This window comes from Erpetoichthys calabaricus, chromosome 17 (genome assembly GCF_900747795.2).
Source record: "Erpetoichthys calabaricus chromosome 17, fErpCal1.3, whole genome shotgun sequence".
NCBI lineage: Eukaryota > Metazoa > Chordata > Cladistia > Polypteriformes > Polypteridae > Erpetoichthys > Erpetoichthys calabaricus.
In genome coordinates, this window is record NC_041410.2 from 50,262,555 (window position 1) to 50,286,520 (window position 23,966).

Consider the following 23,966-nt stretch of genomic DNA (forward strand, 5'->3'; position numbering starts at 1 on the left):
GAGCCCATATGAGGGCGAAACACGTATCGCATTATTTGACAGTAAACTATGCAATATATATATATAAAATACACACACATGCATACATACATACCGTTGGTCTGGACCTGCCATTTGGGCCCTCAACAACAAGGATCGTGCGAGCTGGCTCACCCTCGGGGAATCGCACCTCATGGCTATAGTCCCATAACTGACGCAGGTAACATGCCTCATTCGGGATTCCATGAATAACCACTCATTCAACACAAAGTCAAACCTGCAGTACCAAAGGTGTCCGTTCTTCATCTTGGGTCACTGGATAGCATTCATGTGTTGCAACCATATAGCAAGACAGGAAGCACCAGGACTCTAAAGACTTGGACCTTCATACATTTTCATAGATATCGAGAGCACCACTCGCCCCTTTCCAGCGACCTCATGACCCCATGCTCTCCCAGTCTGCCTATTGACTTCATAGGAAGAGTAACTAGAGACATGAATGTCACTGCCGAGGTAAGTAAACCTCTCGACATGGTCGACAGTCTCTCTGCAGACACACACTGCTGATTGCTCTTCTTAAGAGGTCATTAAAGACCTGAATCTTGGTTTTTATCCAGGACACTCATAAGCCCAGACACTCAGACTCCTCATTCAATCTCTTGAGAGCCCCAATCAGAGCCTCCATTAACTGCGCAAAGATCACAGCATTGTTGGCAAAGTTAAGATCAGTGAATCTGTCACCAACAGATGCCCCGCAGCCGCTGGGCCCTACGACCTTGTCCAACACCAAGTCCATGCAATCATTGAACAGGGTAGGAACAAGAACACACCCCAGATGAACCCCAGAATCAACTGGGGAAAAATGCAGAGGTCTAGCCTCCACTCTGCACAGCAATCACAATGTCAGTGTACAGGCCGGCCATTATATCCAGCAACCTTGAGGGGATCCCGCAAAGTTTGGGATGTCCCACAGAGCAGCTCGATCAACTGAGTTGAAAGGTTTACGAAAATCAATTGAAGGCTACAAAGAAACTCTGCCGATACTCACATTCGCGCTCCATGAGAACCCTCGGTGCCAGGATGCGGTCGATGGTAGACTTCTTAGGTGTAAAACCAGAATGCTCCGATCGCTGGCAGGTGATCGTGGATCCTATTGAGGACGACTCCAGGATGGACCTTACCCGGCACCATGAACAGTGTTATCCCCCTCTGGTTGCCGCAATCCAGGCAATTACCCTTCCCTTTCCAGATAGGGACGACAAGTCCTGTTTTCCAGTCAGTTGGCATGATGCCAGTCTCACAAATGGAAGCAAAGATTGCTTGCAATGCTAGGAGGGGACATCTTACCACCAGCCTGGAGAAGTTCACCCTGGATACCACAGATCCCTGCAGCTTTCCCTCCCCTCAGCTGGTTCACCATCTGTGCAATCTCAGTAAGATTGGGTGGTCCACAGCTAATTGGAGGATCAACCTCAACAACCATGGACCCATATATATATATGGGGGTTGGATATCTGATTTTTATATCCAACGTCCTAGCTGGAGGATCTTCTTTAAACAGCTGCTCAGAGTAGCCAGCCCAGCAGGTCAAAATTGCAGTGTCATCCGTAAGGACCATTCAATCAGCCGCCCTAAATGTGACTCTCCGAGTAACAGATTCAGATGTACGTAATGCTTTCATTCCTCTGTAAGCAGGACGTGGGTCACTAGACCATAGATGGTATGTCACTTGCTCAAAGATTCCTCTATCAAACGCCTACTTATCTGCCCTCAGAGCCGTTCTCAGTTCCTGGTACAAACTGGAGTTGCCATCAAGCTGTGTGCTGCGACTCCTCGTGATTATATCCAGAGTGCCCTGTGAGACCTCCCTCTGGGGACACCGGTAACACCAACACAACAACCCTCAGCAACCTTCCAGATATTTTCATGTGGAAGGTCTCCCACATCACATTAGAATTGGCAGTTACACACAAATCTGTAAGTTCTTCACACAAACTGCGTGCACACTTGTCAGAAACAGCCCAATCTTGGAGTCTGGCCAGGTCCAGTCTCTTTTTTTCTAGTAGGTGATAACCAACTAGACCTAAGTGGGATCATCTGAGTAGCAACAAGAAGTCTGTGGAATTCACAAACTGGGCACTTCTGTGCTGCACTGAATAGGTTATATAAAATATAATACAACAAGGACCGGCTATAGCTGCTGTGAGACCATCCCCAGGATAAACAGGTTATTGAAACGTTGCTGACAATTTGTATCAGCTTGGTGGACGTTCCATTACACAAGTGAGTGGTTTCAGGGGACCCGTTAAAATAGCCAATCCAGCTAAAGTCTGAAAAGAATTGCCACTTGTACATACATCATTTGAAAGTTTATTAAACTACCTAAAAGCACGCTTGAAAAGAGTGAGAAATTGTGGGCATGCAGAGTCTAAGTACTGCAGCAGCCCATAACTGAATTCTTCCAATTCAAACTTTGTGCGTGATGCGCTGCCTACCCTCACCCACAACACACTAATGCTAAACTAGTTAAAGACAGAAATCTCACAAGCCCCCTGCTATAAATATGAGTGCCTGACAGCTTTCTTGTTAGGTATGCAAGATTAAACTAAATGTGATAGTTGTGGTTTCTGCAAGTGTTTGGAGGCAATCGAAGATAGGCCCAACCAATCAGTGATGGATAGTATTTTTGACCATCGGCTTAGCTCTAATAATCACACATACATATTGACAGAGACTATGGTGTAATCTGTTTCTCTTTTTGTAGCAGAATATGCTTGCCCATTCAAAACAGATTATAAATACATTTTTAAAACCTATTAGTTTTTTTCACATATTGTATCTTTAGAGAATTGTGGGTGGCAGCAGACTTTGTTGTGCTGCACTTCAAAGTTGAATGAGGAATGACAAAATAATTAGCATATTTATATGGGCTTAACATCAGAGGGAAATTTTGTGTTGGAACTGAGGATTTTAAAATTCACATGTGCTGTACAGTGATCCCTCGCTATATCGCGCTTCGCCTTTCGCGGATTTTATATGTAAGCATATTTAAATATATATCGCGGATTTTTTGCTGGTTCGCGGATTTCGGAGGACAATGGGTCTTTTAATTTCTGGTACATGCTTCCTCAGTTGGTTTGCCCAGTTGATTTCATACAAGGGAGGCTATTGACAGATGGCTGAGAAGCTACCCAACTTACTTTTCTCTGTCTCTCTTGCGCTGACTTTCTCTGATCCTGACGTAGGGGCTGTTCGCACACCTAGACGATACGGATGCTCGTCTAAAAATGCTGAAAGATTATCTTCACGTTGCTACCTTCTGTGTGCAGCTGCTTCCTGAAGCGCCATGCTGCACGGTGCTTCGCATACTTAAAAGCTCAAAGGGCACATATTGATTTTTCAGTTTGTTTTTCTCTGTCTCTCTCTCTCTCTCTCCCTGCTCCTGACGGAGGGGGAGTGAGCTGCCGCCTTCAACAGCTTTGTACCGGCGGTGCTTCGCATACTTAAAAACAAACAGCCCTATTGATTTGTTTGCTTTCCTCTCTGTTTCCTTTGAAGAGGAAGATATGTTTGCATTCTTTTAATTGTGAGACAGAACTGTCATCTCTGTCTTGTCATGGACCACAGTTTAAACTTTTGAAAAAGAGACAAATGTTTGTTTGCAGTGTTTGAATAACGTTCCTGTCTCTCTACAACCTCCTGTGTTTCTGCGCAAATCTGTGACCCAAGCATGACAATATAAAAATAACCATATAAACATATGGTTTCTACTTCGCGGATTTTCTTATTTCACGGGTGGCTCTGGAACGCAACCCCCGCGATGGAGGAGGGATTACTGTATAGTTTATTAAATTTTGTTAAAGCTGCTGTGTCTGCTAAGATACCTTTCCTAAATTCTCCACTCATATAGAACAATCATGAAATCCATTTTCAAATCACCACCTACTTATAAGCAGGTATCTAAATTATTGATGAAGGCTAACTAGCCCTATCCATATCCACCTCAATAAAAGGATAAGTGTCTGTGTATCTGTATGTCCTTCCAGTTGCTATGTCTGTCATTCCAGCAGATGGCACATTACAAACATTAACACTGCTTTTACAAATCCAATACTAAATGGCATCTAATATACAGTATGCATTGCATTTCTTATTCGTTGATGGCGCATCACAATATTTGTAGTAATGTATTTTATTACTACAGATGTTTGTGATGTGCCATATGTTGAAATGTCAAGTGCATTGCATTTCATTACTACATGCATTACAAAATACATTAAAATTGATTGTGCACTGGAAACATTAACACTAAATATACTAAAGTTATACATTGATTAGCACTTCTAGCTCTAATGCTAATATGACAGTTCAGAATACTATGTGTCCACTGTGCTTTGTGCTTTGCTTTGTTGTAATTCTAGAGTTGTTAGATTTAAAACCATTTGACACTGAGAAAAAGTGTTTTTCATAATTGATATTTGGAGTGGGCAGCATGGTGGCACAGTGGTAGTGCTGCTGCCTTGCAGCTAGAAGACCTGGGTTCACTTTCTGGGTCCTCCCTGCGTGGAGTTTGCATGTTGTCCCTGTGTCTGCGTGGGTTTCCTCCAGGTGCTCTGGTTTCCTCCCACAGTCCAAAGACATGAAGGTTAGGTGCATTGGCGATCCTAAATTGTCCCTAGTGTGTGCTTGTTGTGTGTGTGTGCCCTGCGGTGGGCTGGTGCCCTGCCTGAGGTTTGTTTCCCGCCTTGCGCCCTGTGTTGGCTGGGATTGGCTCCAGCAGACACCCGTGACCCTGTAGTTAGGATATAGCGGATTGGATAATGGATGGATATTTAGAGTGGCAAGATTTTATGACCTATATAAGACCTTTATTTATTTTTAATATCCAAAATTATACTGGTATTATATTAATACTAAAATGCAAAGTTCTTCTTGAATCTTTTGAACATTTTTAAGGGGTAGGTTAATTATTTTTGAAGTTGAAAAATCCCACCCTCAATCATGGTGTGCTTTAATTTGCAGTAGACACTTACTTTGTTGGGTGAAGCATTATTTAGTAACTTACAATTAAACATAGTATGTTATCAGTGTGTATACATTTTGTTTTTCTCATTTGAGTGCTGATAATGCATTTTTTAACACAGCAACCCAGTGGTATAATGGCTTAGTGCTACTGCTAACTCCTCAAGGATTGATGTTTCATTCTCAGCTTGCAAACTCCATGTCTATTAAATATTATTCTTTAGTAAGTGTTATTAGGCAGCGAATATCTCCTTCATATACGCAAAAATAATTATTTTCAGGAAACCTGTTTTCAAAGTGTGTTACAAAAGCAGCTTTAAAGAATTTTATTTAAAGAGTTAATTATTTAATGAATAATGTTCACTTATTCTTGTGGCACTGTTTTATAATTTAGGATTTTTTTAGCCTTGATATATTTTCAGTTTCTGAAAAGAAATTGTCTATAAATATAGTTATTGCATATGGTAAAGTGATCTTATCCTCCTTTAAAAATCTTCCTTTGAAAGCTCTCTCAAGCCAATAAATCCCCCTTCCATCCAATTGTTTTTAAACTGGAGGAATCTTTTGCAAGTCTCAACATCCCCCAATAATGAAAATCAAGCCAGAGTCAAGTGCAAAAGCAGCATTAGAGTATCCTGAGTGTTCTGAATAAGTAAAAGCTAGTAAGTTGTAAGCAGCTTGTACTTTGATGGCACATTACTTTATCATTCCCTTTCATCCAAAAATCCTCGGTCAAGATTTTCATTCATATTTCTTATCTATTGTATGCAATGAGAAGTCTGTTGTATATATTTTAATTTTGCTCTAACGGTCAATAAAAGTGGTGATTCTTTATGAAAAATATCAGACTTTATGCAAATATAAGATAGTCATGTACATAAGTTTTTAAATCAAATAAACTTAATGTAGATATAAGATAAATATCAGCATTAATTTGTTTTTTAGTGAGTGAAGTAATGTTAGTCATTAAAATATTACATTTTTTATTCTTTATTGTGATAAAGTCAAAATGGCATTGATAGCTTTGTCAAAACATTTTTTGAAGACTCGGAGAAATAAATATAGGTTCCAAAATTCAAAAGGTAAACTTGTGTTTAACTAAAACGTGAAGATAATGCAAAAAGTGCTATTCCTTCACACTTATATAAGTACAATCATTTCTGATGACATTATGTTAAAATATTCTTTTATGTTGGGTGTTTCTCCAAGTTCAGTGTTTAAATCATATTTTGTGTTGAATATAAGACTGAATCTTAAGTAAATCTAAAAAGCTTATTGATTGTTTTAAGCAATGCATGTTGAGCTAAAGAGCATTTTTTTCAAGTGAGTCCATATTGTGTTTTTTCTAATAGTAAAATATAAAAAAATGCTAAATGTTCTGTAATTGAATATGGCAGTAAAACTGAAACACTTGTTACAACTTTTGTCAAGTCTGGCCTGGTAATCGTGATGATGATTTTAATACTGATGTTTGTGATTCAATGTATAAAAGGTCAGTTTGCTTTCAAAAAACGTGTGGGTCAATGCATGGCGTGTTTGTTCATTGAAAATCCAATGAATGAGGTAGCTCATATTGTCTGAAACAAATTGTTAGACCTCTTGACATCTCCTGACAACTACAGTTGTGCATGAAAGTTTGTGAACCCTTTAGAATTTTCTATATTTCTGCATAAATATGACCTAAAACATCATCAGATTTTCACTCAAGTCCTAAAAGTAGATAAAGAGAAACCAGTTAAACAAATGAGACAAAAATATTATACTTGGTCATTTATTTATTAAGGAAAATGATCGAATATTACATATTTGTGAGTGGCAAAGGTATGTGAACCTTTGCTTTCAGTATTTGCAGCAATGACTGCAAATAAACGTTTCCGGTAACTGTTGATCAGTCCTGCACACCGGCTTGGAGGAATTTTAGCCCATACCTCCGTACAGAACAGCTTCAACTCTGGGATCTTGGTGGGTTTCCTCACATTAACTGCTCGCTTCAGGTCCTTCCACAACATTTTGATTGGATTAAGGTCATGACTTTGACTTGGCCATTCCAAAACATTAACTTTATTCTTCTTTAACCATTCTTTGGTAGAACGACTTGTGTGCTTAGGGTCGTTGTCTTGCTGCATGACCCACCTTCTCTTGAGATTCAGTTCATGGATAGATGTCCTGACATTTTCCTTTAGAATTCCCTGATATAATTCAGAATTTTGTTCCATCAGTGAAGGCAAGCCATCCTGGCCCAAATGCAGCAAAACAGGCCCAAACCATGATATTACCACCACCATGTTTCACAGATGGGATAAGGTTCTTATGCGGGAATGCAGTGTTTTCCTTTCTCCAAACGTGACGTTTTTCATTTAAACCAAAAAGTTCTATTTTGGTCTCATCCGTCCACAAAACATTCTTCCAAAAGCCTTTTGGTTTGTCCATGTGATCTTTAGCAAACTGCAGACAAGCAGCAATGTTTTTTTGGAGAGCAGTTGCTTTCTCCTTGCAACCCTGTCATGTACACCATTGTTGTTCAGTGTTCTCCTGATGGTGGACTCATGAACATGAACATTAGCCAATGTGAGAGAGGCCTTCAGTTGCTTAGAAGTTACCCTGGGGTCCTTTGTGACCTCGCCGACTATTACACGCCTTGCTCTTGGTGTGATCTTTGTTGGTCGACCACTCCTGGGGAGGGTGACGATGGTCTTGAATTTCCTTTATTTGTACACAATCTGTCTGACTGTGGATTGGTGGAGTCCAAACTCTTTAGAGATGGTTTTGTAACCTTTTCCAGCCTGATGAGCATCAACAACTCTTTTTCTGAGGTCCTCAGAAATCTCCTTTGTTCGTGCCATGATACACTTCCACAAACATGTTGTGAAGAGCAGGCTTTGATAGATCCCTGTTCTTTAAATAACACGGGGTGCCCACTCACACCTGATTGTCATCCCATTGATTGAAAACATCTGACTCGAATTTCACCTTCAAACTAACTGCTAATCCTAGAGGTTCACATACTTTTGCCACTCACAAATATGTAATATTCAATCATTTTCCTCAATAAATAAATGACCAAGTATAATATTTTTGTCTCATTTAACTGGTTTCTCTTTATCTACTATTAGGACTTAAGTGAAAATCTGATAATGTTTTAGGTCATATTTATGCAGAAATATAGAAAATTCTAAAGGGTTCACAAACTTTCAACCACAACAGTATACAATTGCCAAAATGAACTTTTATAGTTGAAGCCAGACTGTGCAAAGTAAATTTAGTGCAGCAAATACCTAACCAGTGTGCAAACTGTGTAAGTTTGGCTTTTTTGTGTAAGTGAATCTGTGTAAAATATATTTATCCAAAGGTGTATCAGTGACACTAGATAATGTTATTTAAGCTTCCCAAATGTCACAAGTGCAATAGACTGCACTGATGTGTGAATAATGGCACTCTCAAGCTAATTACAGGCCAAATATGTAAAATATAAAGCATTCTGTAGCATCAATGCACAGTTCAGACCTTTTAAATAACAGTGACTTGTATGGCCAGTTGTGTCATTCATTCTGATATTCTGATGACAGGAAACGCCTCAGTAGGAGTGAAACATCACACACATCAGTGACAGAAGCGGCAGTGTTTTTTTTTTTTTTAATTGCTTAATTGGCAATGTTCCCTTGCATATAAATGTATAAATAGTTCTGACGTATGTACTTGCATGTAATTTTCAGTTGGTGCTAAATATGCTTAATATTTCTACTGAATATTTGTTTTAATTGTTTAAAGTGTGACTTTCACAAATGTTTACATTTTAAATGTGAATGATGCTAATAATATTTAATCATGCACAAATTCAGAACTGTATTGTACTTAGGCATTGATTGGGCTTGCCACATAGCACCTCTAGCTTTAATATCAAACCCATTTCCTTTTTGCGTTATTGAGCAAGTATTATTTCTTGATCAACTGCTGAAAGGACCACTACTGTAACTGTTACGTGTTCTTCTATTTTTATGACAAATAAAACTTAACTTTTCAAAGCTAACCCATTATACACCATACATCGCAAATGTTTCTCACTTAAAATCACAGGTCCTCAATCTGCGCTATCCTCAGTGCTTTTTGAGCCCTGATAGATATTACCAACAATCAATTCACAGGGCTGCTTAAATCTCATGAGTGTGTACATAATCTTAGATTGTTGAGATCCCCCCTTGAGTTAACTATGGCACTTAGCATTCATGGAATGGACTGAGCCACAATTAGAAAACGAGGCTTATTCAAGAATCTTTAATGCAGGAATTTTTTTTACTATGACAGATATTTTGTAAAATTGTAGTTTTTAAACAGAACTGCTCACATGAACTGTAGCAGGGGTAGAGGATTTGGAAGTAACGCCCCCACTGCTAATTACAAGAGGAACAGGTGAGAAGGTACTTGCCTTACTGGTTTAATTATAGATTCAGTAAACTATCACATATGTACAGCCTTGTCACTGTATTTTAGACTAGCTTTCTTTCATTACAAATATTTCTCACATTTGTTTATGAAAGCTATATGTTTTGTAACTGTATATCCATCTGAATAACTTGCCTGCTTGTGACATGATTTTGAAGAACTTTGCCAGGCCATTGAAGCTGTTTGGGAAAGTATCCTGCTACATGGACCATCACACTTGCATAACTGAAACTGGCACCCAAAAGCTTCCATGTAGTTAACTTTCATAAAGCTAACTGTGAAAGAATACTAAAGCCTCATTTTGAGACTCAAAAAAGAAAGTACAATAATCCCTCACTTATCGCGGGAGATAGGTTCCAAGGCCGACTGCGATAACTGAATTTCCGCGAAGTAGGCACAACATATTTATTTAATTATTTAACGTGTATTTGGACATTTTTAAACCCTCCCTGTATTGTTTACAACCCACCCTTTACTCTATTAATAACAGGGACAACTGCTAAGCAATATGAAATCGGTAGATAAGTTTACACTTACTGTATAGCGAAGTACACGTAGCTATATATGACGTGATGATGGTGATGAATATGCTGCGCAGTACAAATGATGACACTTGCCTAACGCCTGACTTTATTGAAAAGAAACTAAACTTGCAGCGCCGCTATTCAATGACGCGCCGCTATTCAATTACACTTGCCTAATGCCTGACTTTATTGAAAAGAAACTAAACTTGCAGTGCCGCTATTCAATGACACTTGCCTAACGCCTGACTTTATTGAAAAGAAACTAAACTTGCAGACCGCTATTCAATTACACTTGCCTAACGCCTGACTTTATTGAAAAGAAACTAAACTTGCAGTGCCGCTATTCAATGACACTTGCCTAACGCCTCTCCTAAGGGGAGATACTGTGGGATCTAGGCATCAGTCAAAGCACCAATCACAGGCCCGATTAGAAAGCGGGAAGCTGTGATTTGTCGTCTCCCTCCCATGTAACAATCACAGCCCGTGTTACAACGCACTTAGTCACCGAACTTGTTTTGTTGATCTTAGACTAGGAAATACTACTACTATATTTAAAAACCCGCGAAGTCGTGAATCCGCGAAAACTGAACTGCGAAGTAGCGAGGGATTACTGTACTTGATCTTATGTGTCAGAACCATATCTGTATTTTCTTCTTGGGTATAACTTGGGCTTGGGAATTCCTATTCTGCTGCAATTTTCCTTGAATAGCCTTTCAAGACAAAGAATGGAAAGAGTTGGCCATTCCAGTGAGTCTGAGTCTTTCTGGGCTGTTGTCAACAAAAGTCGACGTCAAACAATAGAAGGTTAAATGTGAGAAACATTGTCTAGCCCTAGACTGAATTGTTTGGTGTTAGCCACTAAATAGTAGCAAAGATCACAAGATAAGAGGAGTCCCATGCACTTTAGGAGTCAATTTTCATGCATATTTGCATATTGTTGATGCCTCGGAATATACACGGTCGGGTCATGATTTTTGAGCTCTGAAGAACGACAACATTTATTTATATAGCACATTTTCATACAAATAATGTAGCTCAAAGTGCACTGAGAGCACTGATGAAGTGTCCACATACATGAGTGAGGGCGATATTATGGTAGAAATTCTTACAACTGTTGTTTTTTGAACTAATGAATGGGGAGTCAGATACGAAAACCATTTCCCCCCCTAATGAGTTATCAATACTAAGTTATCAATCTTTCATCTTTGTCTAGCCACCTATGAGAACAAGAACCATGAGACACACTATGTAGTCTGTAGCAACAGGCAGAAAGAACAGACTCCCCAGTTGCAGTCATATTACAAGCAATGTGAATTACCAAAACATTCAATTACTTGCTTTGACTGGTATTTATGCTTCAGAATTATTATATGTAAAGCTTTTGTACATTGGGCAGTTGTATACTTTCCACAATTTAAGTAATAAAAATGTGTTCTCATATTTTCACAAGACTTTTTTGTCTTCATGCAATTGACACATGCATTAAAATAACTAAACAAAAATGAACAAATCAACCATGTTTTGGTCAACATTACTGTGTAGGCTGCAGTCTCTACAACTTAAGCATTTCCTCCTTGCTAACTGACAATTATACATTTCTTATCTCTGTTTACAAAGCTATGTGTCCCTGATCGACTGACCAGAAATTCTTGGCTACTACCACAAAGTTTTTCACTGTTGGATCAATTGCATTGCCCTAAAGTTCAGAAAAAAAATCACTTCACTGAAATGTTAATATAATGGTGAGAAAACTACTGCAGTGATATTTTGCACTTCTGACCCTGCCCAGAATAAAGTTTGTTTAGAGCAGGGGTGTCAAACTCAATTGCACAGGGGGCCAAAATCCAAAACACACTTTAGGTCGCGGGCCGAACAGGATAAACATTTATTGAACACACTAAAACTAAACTTTTAAAACTTAACATTTTTGAACATAAATATGAATAAAAACAGACAGGAATATTATTCCGGAATAAATCAACTCAAACCTTAAATAAATTATAATATTTTGCTCTCCATAAAAATATATCCTGTCTAAATTATATAAGTTAGAAATAAAGTAAACGTTAAAAGAACAAACATTCAAATTTCTTTACTCTTATGTCATTTTATATAAAAAATAAACTTAAATTTTAAATATCCCAAAAGATTTTGCTCTCCATAAAAATATATCCTGTCAAAATTATACAAATTCAAAATCTGAACATGCTGCATAACAAAACCTGGAAATATAAATAAAATTTGTGCTTTTCAGCAATATCAAATCATTCAGTTGTCTTTGCTCTTATGTCATTTTATCAGAGCTGGACGCCTGGCATCTTTTTTTTTTTTGGCAATAAGTTCGTTTATATTTGGTGTGAGGTTCTGTGTTGTGGAGATTCTCAGGATGGACTGCAGGTGCTCATAAGTGAGATGACTCCTGTGTGCTGTTTTGTTAGTCTTCATCACTGAGAAGAGCTTCTCACACGGATATGTGCTACCAAACATGCACAAGGTTCGAGCCGCATGTAGACGGAGCTGGAGCATTTCTGCGGGAATGGAGTGAATAAACTATGCGGGCCCTGCAGTATCATACTTTGCCTTCAGTGTGCCATTACACTGCAGCTCAATCAGCTCCATCTGAATCTGCACAGGTGCAGTTTCCACATCGACGGCAAATGGGTTGCGAAGCAACTCAAAATTCTTTTTTTGTTCTTCAAAGTCACCAAAGTGCCGTGCGAACTCTGTGCGCAGTGCACTCAGTTTATCAGCAAAGTGCGTATTTGGGAACTCCGTTGTGCCGACTTGGTTCAACATTACTTGGCAACAGGGAAAGTGGGGCAAGTTGCACTGGTGCATTTATGTCTCCCATAAAAGCTGCTTCACTTGAAATGCCTTCACTGCGTCATACATGTCCGTGATCATGCGGTCACGTCCCGGGAGCTGGAGGTTTAAGTCGCGTTTCCACTTTTCATCCGTCAAATTGGTGGAGTCTTTTCCTTTACTGTCCATGAACTGACAGATTTCGTTGCTGAGCTCAAAAACTCTGTTGAGAACTTTTCCCCCGACTTAGCCAATGCACCTCTGTATGATAAGGAATGTCAGCAAACTCTGAATCTATCTCCCGCATAAAGGACTGAAATTGCCGGTGATTTAAACCTTTAGCTCGGATAAAGTTTACGGTTTGTGTTACAGTGCTCATTACATTGTCCATCTTCAGGACTTTGCCACATAGTGCTTCCTGGTGTATGATGCAGTGATATGCCGTTAACTGACCAGTACAGTTCTCCTCCTGCATCTTTACTCGCATCCTTCCCACTAGTCCACTTTTTTCATTACACATAGATGGTGCTCCATCAGTTGTAAGTGCAATAAGTTTGTCCCAGGGCAGTTTCATGTCGGTTATACTTTGACATACATTTTCAAAAATGTCTTTTCCAGTCGTCGTCCCGTGCATCGAGTTAATGTCCATTATTTCCTCTGTAACGCACAAATTGGAGTCCACTCCACGGATGAAGATGGCCAGCTGTGCAGTATCAGTCATGTCAGTACTTTCATCCACAGCAAGAGAGTATGCAATAAAGTCTTTGCTTCTTTCACTCAACTGTGTTCTTAAATCAGTGGCCATCTCACAAACTCGATCAGCAATCGTATTTCTACTCAGGCTTACATTTGCCAGCATCTGCTTTTTGTCTGGACATAAGACGTCAAACACCTTGATCATGCAGCTCTTCAGAAATTCTCCCACGGTAAATGGCCTGGCCGATTTGGCGATCTCCTCTGTCACGATAAAACTTGCTTTCACAAAAGCTTCACTTTGTGATTTTGCACGGGTAAAAAACGTCGGCTGAAGTGTCAGATTCTTCTTTAACTCTTCTGCTTTGCATTCAGGTCTTTCAGGTTATCCTGATGTTTTGTCTCGTAGTGCCGTCTTAGATTAAATTCTTTAATTACAGCCACATTAGCTCCACAAATGAGACACACGGGTTTACCGGCAATGTCAGTAAACATATACTCGGCCTCCCATCGGTTTTTAAAGGCTCTGTTTTCAGAATCAACTTTTCTCTTCGGCATCATGAGGGCTAGCTTCGCAATAACTTGCAACATCATAAGCTAGACTTGATTAACGCGGGAAGTATTCGGCAAGGCAGCTGAAGCGCTGCATTATGGGATCTGTAGTTTATTGTGTTACCAGCGCTTCATATCGCCGGGCCATTAATAACAATAATATATAAAATGATCTCGCGGGCCGAATATAATTACACGCCGGGCCGGATGTGGCCCGCGGGCCTTGAGTTTGACACATATGCTTTAGAGGATGCATGGATGAATGTGCTTTGTATTTGTTATGCTAAAAACAACCTCATGGCTGCATTATCTGCAAATGGCAATGAATAAAGCATTTCAATTACAGTATAATTGATCCACAAAACTCTGTGCTTGCTCCCCAACATTTAAGCAGTCTGTAATTTTACCTTGAGACTTCCAGAGATTTTAATTCTCCATCAGGTCAATCTTTCAAAAATAGGATTTTTAAGAAATTGTAACTTCAGTTAGTTACAGACCATCCACAGCCATCAACTAACAATAGGTTATCAATTAGTTTGATTTTTACAAAGCTGAATTGGAATGTCAAAAAAAGCTATTTAGCCACCATAAACCTTTTTGGGCCATGTTTTACCTAGTGATGCAAATAACAATTATTTTCATAACTGATTAATGTGATTATTTTGTTGAGTAATCGGTTAGTTGGATTGTAAGAAACTTTTGCAGTTAAACACATGAAGTGCATTAAATGGATTCATTCATTCACCAATTAAACAGGTCTGTGTAAAATTTTCAGAAATGTATTAAGACATTTTAAACAAAACAGGTTTTTATACAACATTTCTACAATAATACATTGAAAACAAATGGTAATAAATAGAAATAAAACACTTAGTAGAACTTATGGCTGTGGTTGTGCAATGAACATTGACAAATTTAATTAAAAACAACAATTTTCAATAAATTTGCTAAAGTTGCACTTTGGCTTATGTATTTAGAATCATATTAATCCATCCATCCATCCATCCATTATCCAACCCGCTGAATCCAAACACAGGGTCACGGGGGTCTGCCGGAGCCAATCCAGCCAACACAGGGCACAAGGCAGGAACCAATCCTGGGCAGGGTGCCAACCCACCGCAGGACACACACAAACACACCCACACACCAAGCACACACTAGGGCCAATTTAGAATCGCCAATCCACCTAACCTGCATGTCTTTGGACTGTGGGAGGAAACCCACGCACACACGGGGAGAACATGCAAACTCCACGCTACCCACTGCGCCACCGTGCCGCCCTCATATTAATCCATCACATCAAAATAAAACCTATAAATTAAGTTCTAACCTATAAGTTAAGTTTCTGCAAAAGAGTTTACTGGCAAAGCATTATGTAAATATCTGAATACTACAATATTCCACCACAGAAGAATCTGTTGCACCATCCTGACTTATTTATTTAGTAAAATGAGTTCAGCACAATGAACACTGCTATCATATTTTGGGGAAATGTCTAGACTATTTTCCTTTTGCAGAAAAACATTTTAATTTGTGTGAAACTCAGTTTTTTCTTTGCTAAGTAATCTGCAGAGTTTAACTGAAAGTTCATATCTTTTTGCATCATCACTTGTATTTTTTGGGCCTGGAAACCTTTTAAATACCGCAGTTTCTTTGGCACATTTGCTTGCAGCCAACACACAGTCACGGTCTGCTGCATGTGAGTTGCTGACTCAGATTATTCCTCACTTCAAACAGAAAATCAAGTCATTATGCCCAGCCTAGCAAGCATTGCATTCATATATTTGCATCACATAATGCTAAAGTTACATTCCACTTACTATGATGGCGAGTCTTCCTCCTCCACAGAGCCAGTAATGGTATGTTTCCTATTTAAAGGTTTGTGCATCTCTGTTGTGCTCTTGTGCAACATTAGGGCAAACCTACATGTTTTGCAGCTCATAGCTTTTTTTTTTTTCCCTTCTGCATTCAGAGTAAAGTTCTCCGAAACTCTTAGGTCGGACTGTCTTTTCTTGTACTTGCTTACCGTTTTCCTTTTTTACAAATGCACTCACAACTGAATATAATAGTGACGCAATTGCGCGGCACAATGTACTCCACCTAATGACGTAATCAACTAATCAATGAAAGTGATTGTTGCAAACTTTTTTATTGACTATTGATTTAATCAGTTATCAATTATTGTGATTAGTTATTGACATTGTCAAATACTTTTGAACAGCATTTGTTTAATTTGGGGCCAGTTTATACTTGACTCTCAGAATGGTTACACACACACATCATGGCTGCAATGCATTCCCAACATTCTTTTGATGTGTCTTCTGAATACATCATCAGAAATTAAAGCAATTCAATGTATGAGTTAAAGTACCAACAAAAACATCGTTTTGAACATGGGGGGTATTTTCCGTACGTTGCTTAAATCATCCGAGATCAGATGCCTCATCTTGGATGAGTTAATGCCGGTGAAACTCATCCAGGATAACTCGTTTTTTCAAGTGCAGTGGTGGTGTAGGTTAGTCTAGCTGGATCTAATCATCCGAGGTGAATGTGCGCGCCCGCGCTGATTGAAAAGCCCATATATATTGAGTCTAGAAAACATGATCAGCAAGTCTTTGATAGGCTGTGACAAAATGACGAAAGAATGGGCGCATTTTTTTTTTTTTCCACACAAGCGCAGCAGGACCTTTTATTTGAAGGACCTGAAGAATTTCAAGATTTAATATGCACAAGGGGTAACACTGCAATAGCAGCCCAAACCAGAAAAGACCGCTGGCAAAAAGTGGCCGACAAATTAAACACTAAGTAGTGTGCATTGTACTTACTGAATGCAGCGTTTCATTTCCTATGTGTCAGATTAATTATTATTTAATATGTCATAATTCCAGATCAAACGTGAACACAAGGAGAACATGGGAACAGGTTAAAGTGAAATACAAGAATATACTTAAAACTGGTAAATATTGGTATATATAACTATTTAAAGAATTGTTGACATAAATAATCATATACAATATATAAAACACAAATTTTTAAAGCTAATAAGAAGGCAGACAAGCAAAAACACCACGAGGTCCAGACCTAACCCCTGCAGAAGAGTTGGCTAACCAGCAAAATGCCCATCGCCCTGTTTCTGAGGGCATTCCAGGGGGAAGCTCTTACCCAGAACCAGTGGCAGGATGCAGTGGTCACTTCATTTCAGGTAAAGGATGGTCATTGCATATGTTTGTCTTCCATGTGTGCCACGGGTATGTCCCATATAGCCCTCTTTTTTTTTTTTTTGTTGGGTCAGTTGCAGGGAATGTCATATCCCTAGAACTTGTGTCTGACCTACGAGATATTGACGAAGGTCAAATACTTGATGAAGACACACTGGGTCTGAATATTCATCAGGAGGAGAGGTACATTTTCCAAATAATGTTTGATCAGACTCCACTCTGATCAGTCCCATGTGCCCCAATCACATTTGGAAATCCTGGGTAATGAGAATGTTAGGCTGATTGTGAGATTCTTTATGGAAGCGTGGGTGTTTTTGCCTGTGTATTACCTACCTGCAGTGGCATGATATGCCTCTTTTATTATCTGCACACGCAGGTGTACAGGAAACACTATGAAAATCCGAAGGAAGTATTTCAGAGCCAAACAGACTTTACGAATTGCCTGGCAAACTGCACTTTTAGATAAATGTTCTGCATCACCTACAGTATATAAAAAAAAAAAAAGTGCCGCTTGCAAAAAACTTCAAAGCAGTGCATGCTTTCTGTGTGGTTGTGAGAGCCCGACTTCGCTGAGTTTGACTTTGAATATAAGGTGCTAATAAATCTTTGAGGTACAATATTCCCCCCAGGCTAAAGCAGTATCTTCCAAAAAGAATTTCCTCCGGGAGCAATAAAGGATCTTACCGATCGTGCAAAACCCTCTCTATATGAAATTCTCTTCTTATAATTTGCGCACCGACATCAATTGGTCGCTCATTAATGAACGGCAAAGCCTTGACTGAGCGAATTCCATGCACGGACACTGATTAAGTGTGTGAGCTAATCCTTGTTTACATAGAACAAATCTGCTCAGAGCAGGTTTGAGGATTAGGATGTGTTGCTATGACAACACATCCAGCAAGAGTTTCAAAAAACCGACAGATCCAAGATCATACCAAATCGTCAACAATTACATCCGGCTAAACGAGTAATCCACGTACGAAAAATACCCCCATGGTGTGTTCATGTCTTGGTACGTAATGTTAGCATTGTTGCTTACTATCAACTTGTGACAGCAAGCCGCAATGCCACTCCATCTGGACAAATCTGCGTGCTTTGATGTTTGATGAATGGTTCTATGTGTTGAAGCAAATCTTCAGACTTAAATGCTGACGTGAATATATTCATGGTGTTTTTCTTCATCTATTTGTTGCATAGACAAAATGCTGTCTTTTTTTTTTTTTTTTTTGCCCCCCAACTGCGCAAACAGCATCTTTAACATCTATCTTCCCACAACTCGCAACACATTGAAACCCGGCATTGTTTTCTCACTGTGGTTTCTCGCACTGCCACCTGGTGGAATCCTGTAGATTTACTTAAGTACACGCACAAGTAGAGACAGTACACTGCTTGGTGTGGCAGCAACATCCTCAAGCACATGAAACCATGATTTTATTAATTGAATTGATTGGTTAAAGTTTAAAAAAACAAAAGTTGTATAAATTTAAAGCCTTATCTTGGTATACACCGTTATCGTCAATGTCCAGTTTAAAGTTCATATGCAATTGGCACAAGTTACTGAGAGTGTTGGTATCATGATTTGATTTGGTTTTTTTCTTCTTCAGTATAGCTGGACAATCTTTTTGTTTTCAGTAAAATATTAATAAAGGCAAAAACATCTTTTTGTTCTCAGATATCCATAGATCTGTATAGTTCATCCAGAGTTGTTAATTTGTTTTAATGTTTAATTACCAATTTTTTGCCTTTTATTTTATAGGTGCTGTGCTTTGAGGCCACTATATACCCATGTGTGGAGCACCATGGGTGGCATCAAAACTATTTTTTATCACATGTCTTTATGGATCTACAGTCTTGTCAGCTAAGGAAGACTGTTGTTTTTGCAATGACCAGCCTAAGAGCTCCTCAGTGGGAACAACATCTTGCATTTTTTTTTTTTACTTTCTTTTAAATTTTTTCCCCAATTCAAGTGTCTCTTTATCCTGTTGAGAGGGTGCAAAGCCCTTGCTTTGGGATTTTTACAACTGTCTTTGGTGTAATATATCATGGAACACTCAAGCAGAGATAAAGAGACAGACAGAGTACAAAAAACCAGCAAGATGGTACAAAATCGAACAGGGCACAGCCGACCTTCCAGTTCCACCACATCTTCAGGGGTTCTTATGGTTGGTCCCAATTTTCGTGTTGGGAAGAAAATTGGATGTGGTAATTTTGGAGAGCTCCGCTTGGGTGAGTAATATGTTTCTCCTTACTGAGTTCATCACCAGTTTTAAGCCTGATGTGACTGCTTTCTCTTACACATTTTTAAATATGTACATTTTGGCTTTGTGATGTACAAAGTGGTTTATGTGTGAGGCAACATTCTATGCAATTAATTTCATGAAACTTTTTTTTTTTAAGAACATTTTTATATTTCTTAAAATCAAAAACACATTCTATTCGTGCAAGTCAAGTTTAACAAAACTGGTTTGAAACAAATCGACCCCCACCCATGAGAAAGAAGTGTATTTTTTTTGTTCTTTTTTTTTTTTTTTTTTTTTTTTTTTTTTAGATCAGTGCTTTTGGATTCTGCTGCATCCTTCAAGCATACAGTTAGGTCCATAAATATTTGGACAGAGACAACTTTTTTCTAATTTTGGTTCTCTACATTACCACAATGAATTTTAAATGAAACAACTCAGATGCAGTTGAAGTGCAGACTTTCAGCTTTAATTCAGTGGGGTGAACAAAACGATTGCATAAAAATGTGAGGCAACTAAAGCATTTTTTAACACAATCCCTTCATTTCAGGGGCTCAGAAGTAATTGGACAAATTAAATAACTGGAAATAAAATGTTCATTTCTAATACTTGGTTGAAAACCCTTTGCTGGCAATGACAGCCTGAAGTCTTGAACTCATGGACATCACCAGATGCTGGGTTTCCTCCTTTTTAATGCCCTGCCAGGCCTAAACTGCAGCGGCTTTCAGTTGCTGTTTGTTTGTGGGCCTTTCTGTCTGAAGTTTAGTCTTCAACAAGTGAAATGCATGCTCAATTGGGTTAAGATCAGGTGACTGACTTGGCCATTCAAGAATGTTCCACTTCTTTGCTTTAATAAACTCCTGGGTTGCTTTGGCTGTATGTTTTGGGTCATTGTCCATCTGTATCATGAAACGCCACCCAATCAATTTGACTGCATTTAGCTGGATTTGAGCAGCCAGTATGTCTCTGAACACCTCAGAATTCATTTGGCTGCTTCTGTCCTGTGTCACATCGTCAATAAACACTAGTGTCCCAGTGCCACTGGCAGCCATGCACGCCCAAGCCATCACACTGCCGCCACCGTGTTTTACAGATGATGTGGTATGCTTTGGATAATGAGCTGTTCCACGCCTTCTCCGTACTTTTTTCTTGCCATCATTTTGGTAGAGGTTGATCTTGGTTTCATCTGTCCAAAGAATGTTTTTCCAGAACTGTGCTGGCTTTTTTAGATGTTCTTTAGCAAAGTCCAATCTAGCCTTTCTATTCTTGAGGCTTACGAGTGGCTTGCACCTTGCAGTGCACCCTCTGTATTTACTTTCATGCAGTCTTCTCTTTATGGTAGACTTGGATATCGATACGCCTACCCCATGGAGAGTGTTGTTCACTTGGTTGGCTGTTGTGAAGGGATTTCTCTTCACCATGGAAATGATTCTGCGATCATCCACCACTGTTGTCTTCCGTGGACGTCCAGGCCTTTTTGTGTTGCTGAGTTCACCAGTGCTTGCTTTCTTTCTCAGGATGTACCAAACTGTAGATTTTGCCACTTGTAATATTGTAGCAATTTCTCAGATGGGTTTTTTCTGTTTTCGCAGCTTAAGGATGGCTTCTTTCACCTGCATGGAGAGCTCCTTTGACCGCATGTTGTCTGTTCACAGCAAAATCTTCCACATGCAAGCATCACACCTCAAATCAACTCCAGGTCTTTTATCTGCTTAACTGATAATGACATAACGACGGACTTGACCACACCTGCCCATGAAATAGGCTTTGAGTCAATTGTCCAATTACTTTTGAGCCCCTGAAATGAAGGGATTGTGTTAAAAAATGTTTTAGTTGCCTCACATTTTTATGCAATTGTTTTGTTCACCCCACTGAATTAAAGTAAAAAGTCTGCACTTCAACTGCATCTGAATTGTTTCATTTAAAATTCATTGTGGTAATGTACAGATCCAAAATTAGAAAAAAGTTGTCTCTGTCCAAATATTTATGGATCTAACTGTAGGTACACTTTGGGGGGGAAAAAACAAGTCAGTTCAATTAATAAAATAAATGTTGCTCATTAGAATCAATGGAAATTGTCCCGGTTAACATGTTCATCAATAATTGCATGACAAACTCAAAACTGTTATTTTTCCCTGTCTAATTAACACTAAAATCCCTGAAGCCTAAGAAAAATTCCGGACCCACATTAAACTCCTATGCACCTTTCCATCATTGTCTTTTGTTTTGTCAATGTGTCAATCAGCGCAGCCAGCCTGCTGTCCCAAAACCAAACCCTTCACTGAGCTCAACTCAGGCAAAAAGATCTTCCAGCTGAAGCCAAGGCTCCTTATCTGTGTGTGAGGTACCTAATAAAGTATCTATCTATCTATCTATCTATCTATCTATCTATCTATCTATCTATCTATCTATCTATCTATCTATCTATCTATCTATCTATCTATCTATCTATCTATCTAAAGTTGTATAGGGTAAATAATACAGTATAGTACAGTACACCCTCAATATTCACGGGGGTTACATTCCTAGAGCAACCGCAAATTTTGGATGTGGTTAAAAAAAATGCCTATTTTCATAGTTTAAACCCTAAATATGCCCCCAAAACACTTTAATTTCATTTCAAACTCTGCTTAATACATTACCTAAAAAAGAATGTAAAGTACTGTACTCCTATGTCTCCCACAGTGCTAGAATGTAAAATACCGATGTTACCGCTATATGTACTGTAATTCATGCAAGCGTGTTTTCATTGCCAGAAGCCTTAGAAGGTGAAGGGCGTTTCGGCGGCATCTTGGGCCTTTAACCCTTAAACTGCCACATACTTGGTGGTTAATGCATCCCTGGACGCCAAATACATTTTTGCTGCACTTTAAGTAAACGTCACAATTCACAAAGGAAAATGAAATTTTAATGGAACACATTTTTTTTCATGCAACGAGCATCACAGTTACTGCAACACTGATCATTTTACACACTGCTAATGAACTGTAAAAACTATTTTAAAAAAATTACTGGAACAATATGTACAAGATGTAACTGACGCCATGCATGAAATTCAGTAAATCACTGAGCCAAATGTGTTTGAACTGGCTGCACTCAAGCACACAGAGGTGTAAGCACTGACGCTTGAAGGCTAGTCTAGTGCAGCAGCTCAATCCCAGGGACAGTGAGGCCACAGTATGTCACGCTTGGGTCACAGAATTGCACAGAAACACAGGAGATTGTAGAGACAGGAATTTTATTCAAACACTTCAAAGTAACATGTCTCTTTCAGAAGTAAAATGAGCTTAGTATGCAGTTAGTTCTCGATTAACACTAGAATTACCAGAGCCTACGAAAAAACTCGTAAATCCGTCCCACCTTAAATCGCGTCTTAAATCCGTTTGCACCTCTCCGCCAGAGTCCTTTGTCATCTAAATGTGCTGATAAAGCTACTAGCAGCCAGCTATTCCATCCCCCCACCGACTTAGAATGAACTTCTCTCCTAGCTCAAGCCTTGCCTTGATTTGATTACCTGGGATTGAAGTGGAGTTTTACAGTGGAAATAATTCTAGCGTTATTTGGAATACACGCATTTCATGTGTGTTCCATTTCTATAGTTGGCTGTGCAAACACATTTTTAAAACAGAAACGTTTTTCATATTCTAATAGTAAATGACAAAATGTAGGCATAAACTATATAACGTATGAAGCCTGAAGTCCATATATCAAAGAAACACTTTCACAAAAGGTACAAATAAGAGAACACGTGCGCCTTCATTCATTCAAAAAAAAAAAAAAAAAAAGCCGCGTTAGCATGCCACATTGACACTCTTACTACAACCACCGCAGTGGTGTAATGGTATCAGCGCCTGACTGGGAATCAGAGGGTGGCGAGTTCGATTCTGCATGGCTCCACTTCGAGAAATTAACTGCTCTTATTCTTACAATTTTAGAATAACAATATAAATTTGATTTCAGTCTGTAACAGGTGGTGTAACTTATGATACTGGTAAAGGTTAGCTTTTTTTTTTTTTTTAATTCCCTTTTCATTCTCGCAGTCACATTCAGAATCAATCCATACAACCCCATCTGACACAGCTGGTTTCACATAAATAAAAGTGCACTTTTATTCAAGACTATAACCGAAGAATAAAGAAAGCAAGTTACAGTTGGTGGTTGATACGACAGCTTGCGTGGTACAATGTTAAGAACTGCTGATTTCCGATCCGTGCTATATAAAATCATCACATTCAAATATTAACAGTTCCCACACACCCAAGGTCTGCCATTCCTACATTTACAACATGTGTACTTGTTGCAGTGTACACACCTCTCTGTGCTATGGTTCCTATTACAGTGAATGAGCACCTGACACTGTACTTTCTTCCCTGGGGAAAGCTGAGGTCTTAGAACGGAAGTTTGTTGACGCTGTATCATCTTTTCTTTTTCCATCGCCTTTTCCTGTAAGAAGCGACGACGAAGTTCCTCTGCAAGGTGAGCCATGAACACTCTTCTTT

General features: G+C 39.0%; 1 protein-coding gene across 14 annotated transcripts in view; it reads left to right on the forward strand.

Annotated features, from left to right (window-relative positions):
- csnk1g1 (casein kinase 1, gamma 1) overlaps window positions 1-23,966 on the forward strand; it is a 286,572-nt gene that overhangs the window by 13,971 nt on the left and 248,635 nt on the right. For all 14 annotated transcript variants that reach the window (XM_051920337.1, XM_051920332.1, XM_051920327.1 and 11 more), the window contains exon 2: window positions 18,987-19,456. In XM_051920337.1, coding sequence (XP_051776297.1) covers window positions 19,273-19,456 — 184 coding nt within the window. In that variant the 5' untranslated portion in view covers window positions 18,987-19,272. The remainder of the gene's footprint in view (window positions 1-18,986; window positions 19,457-23,966) is intronic.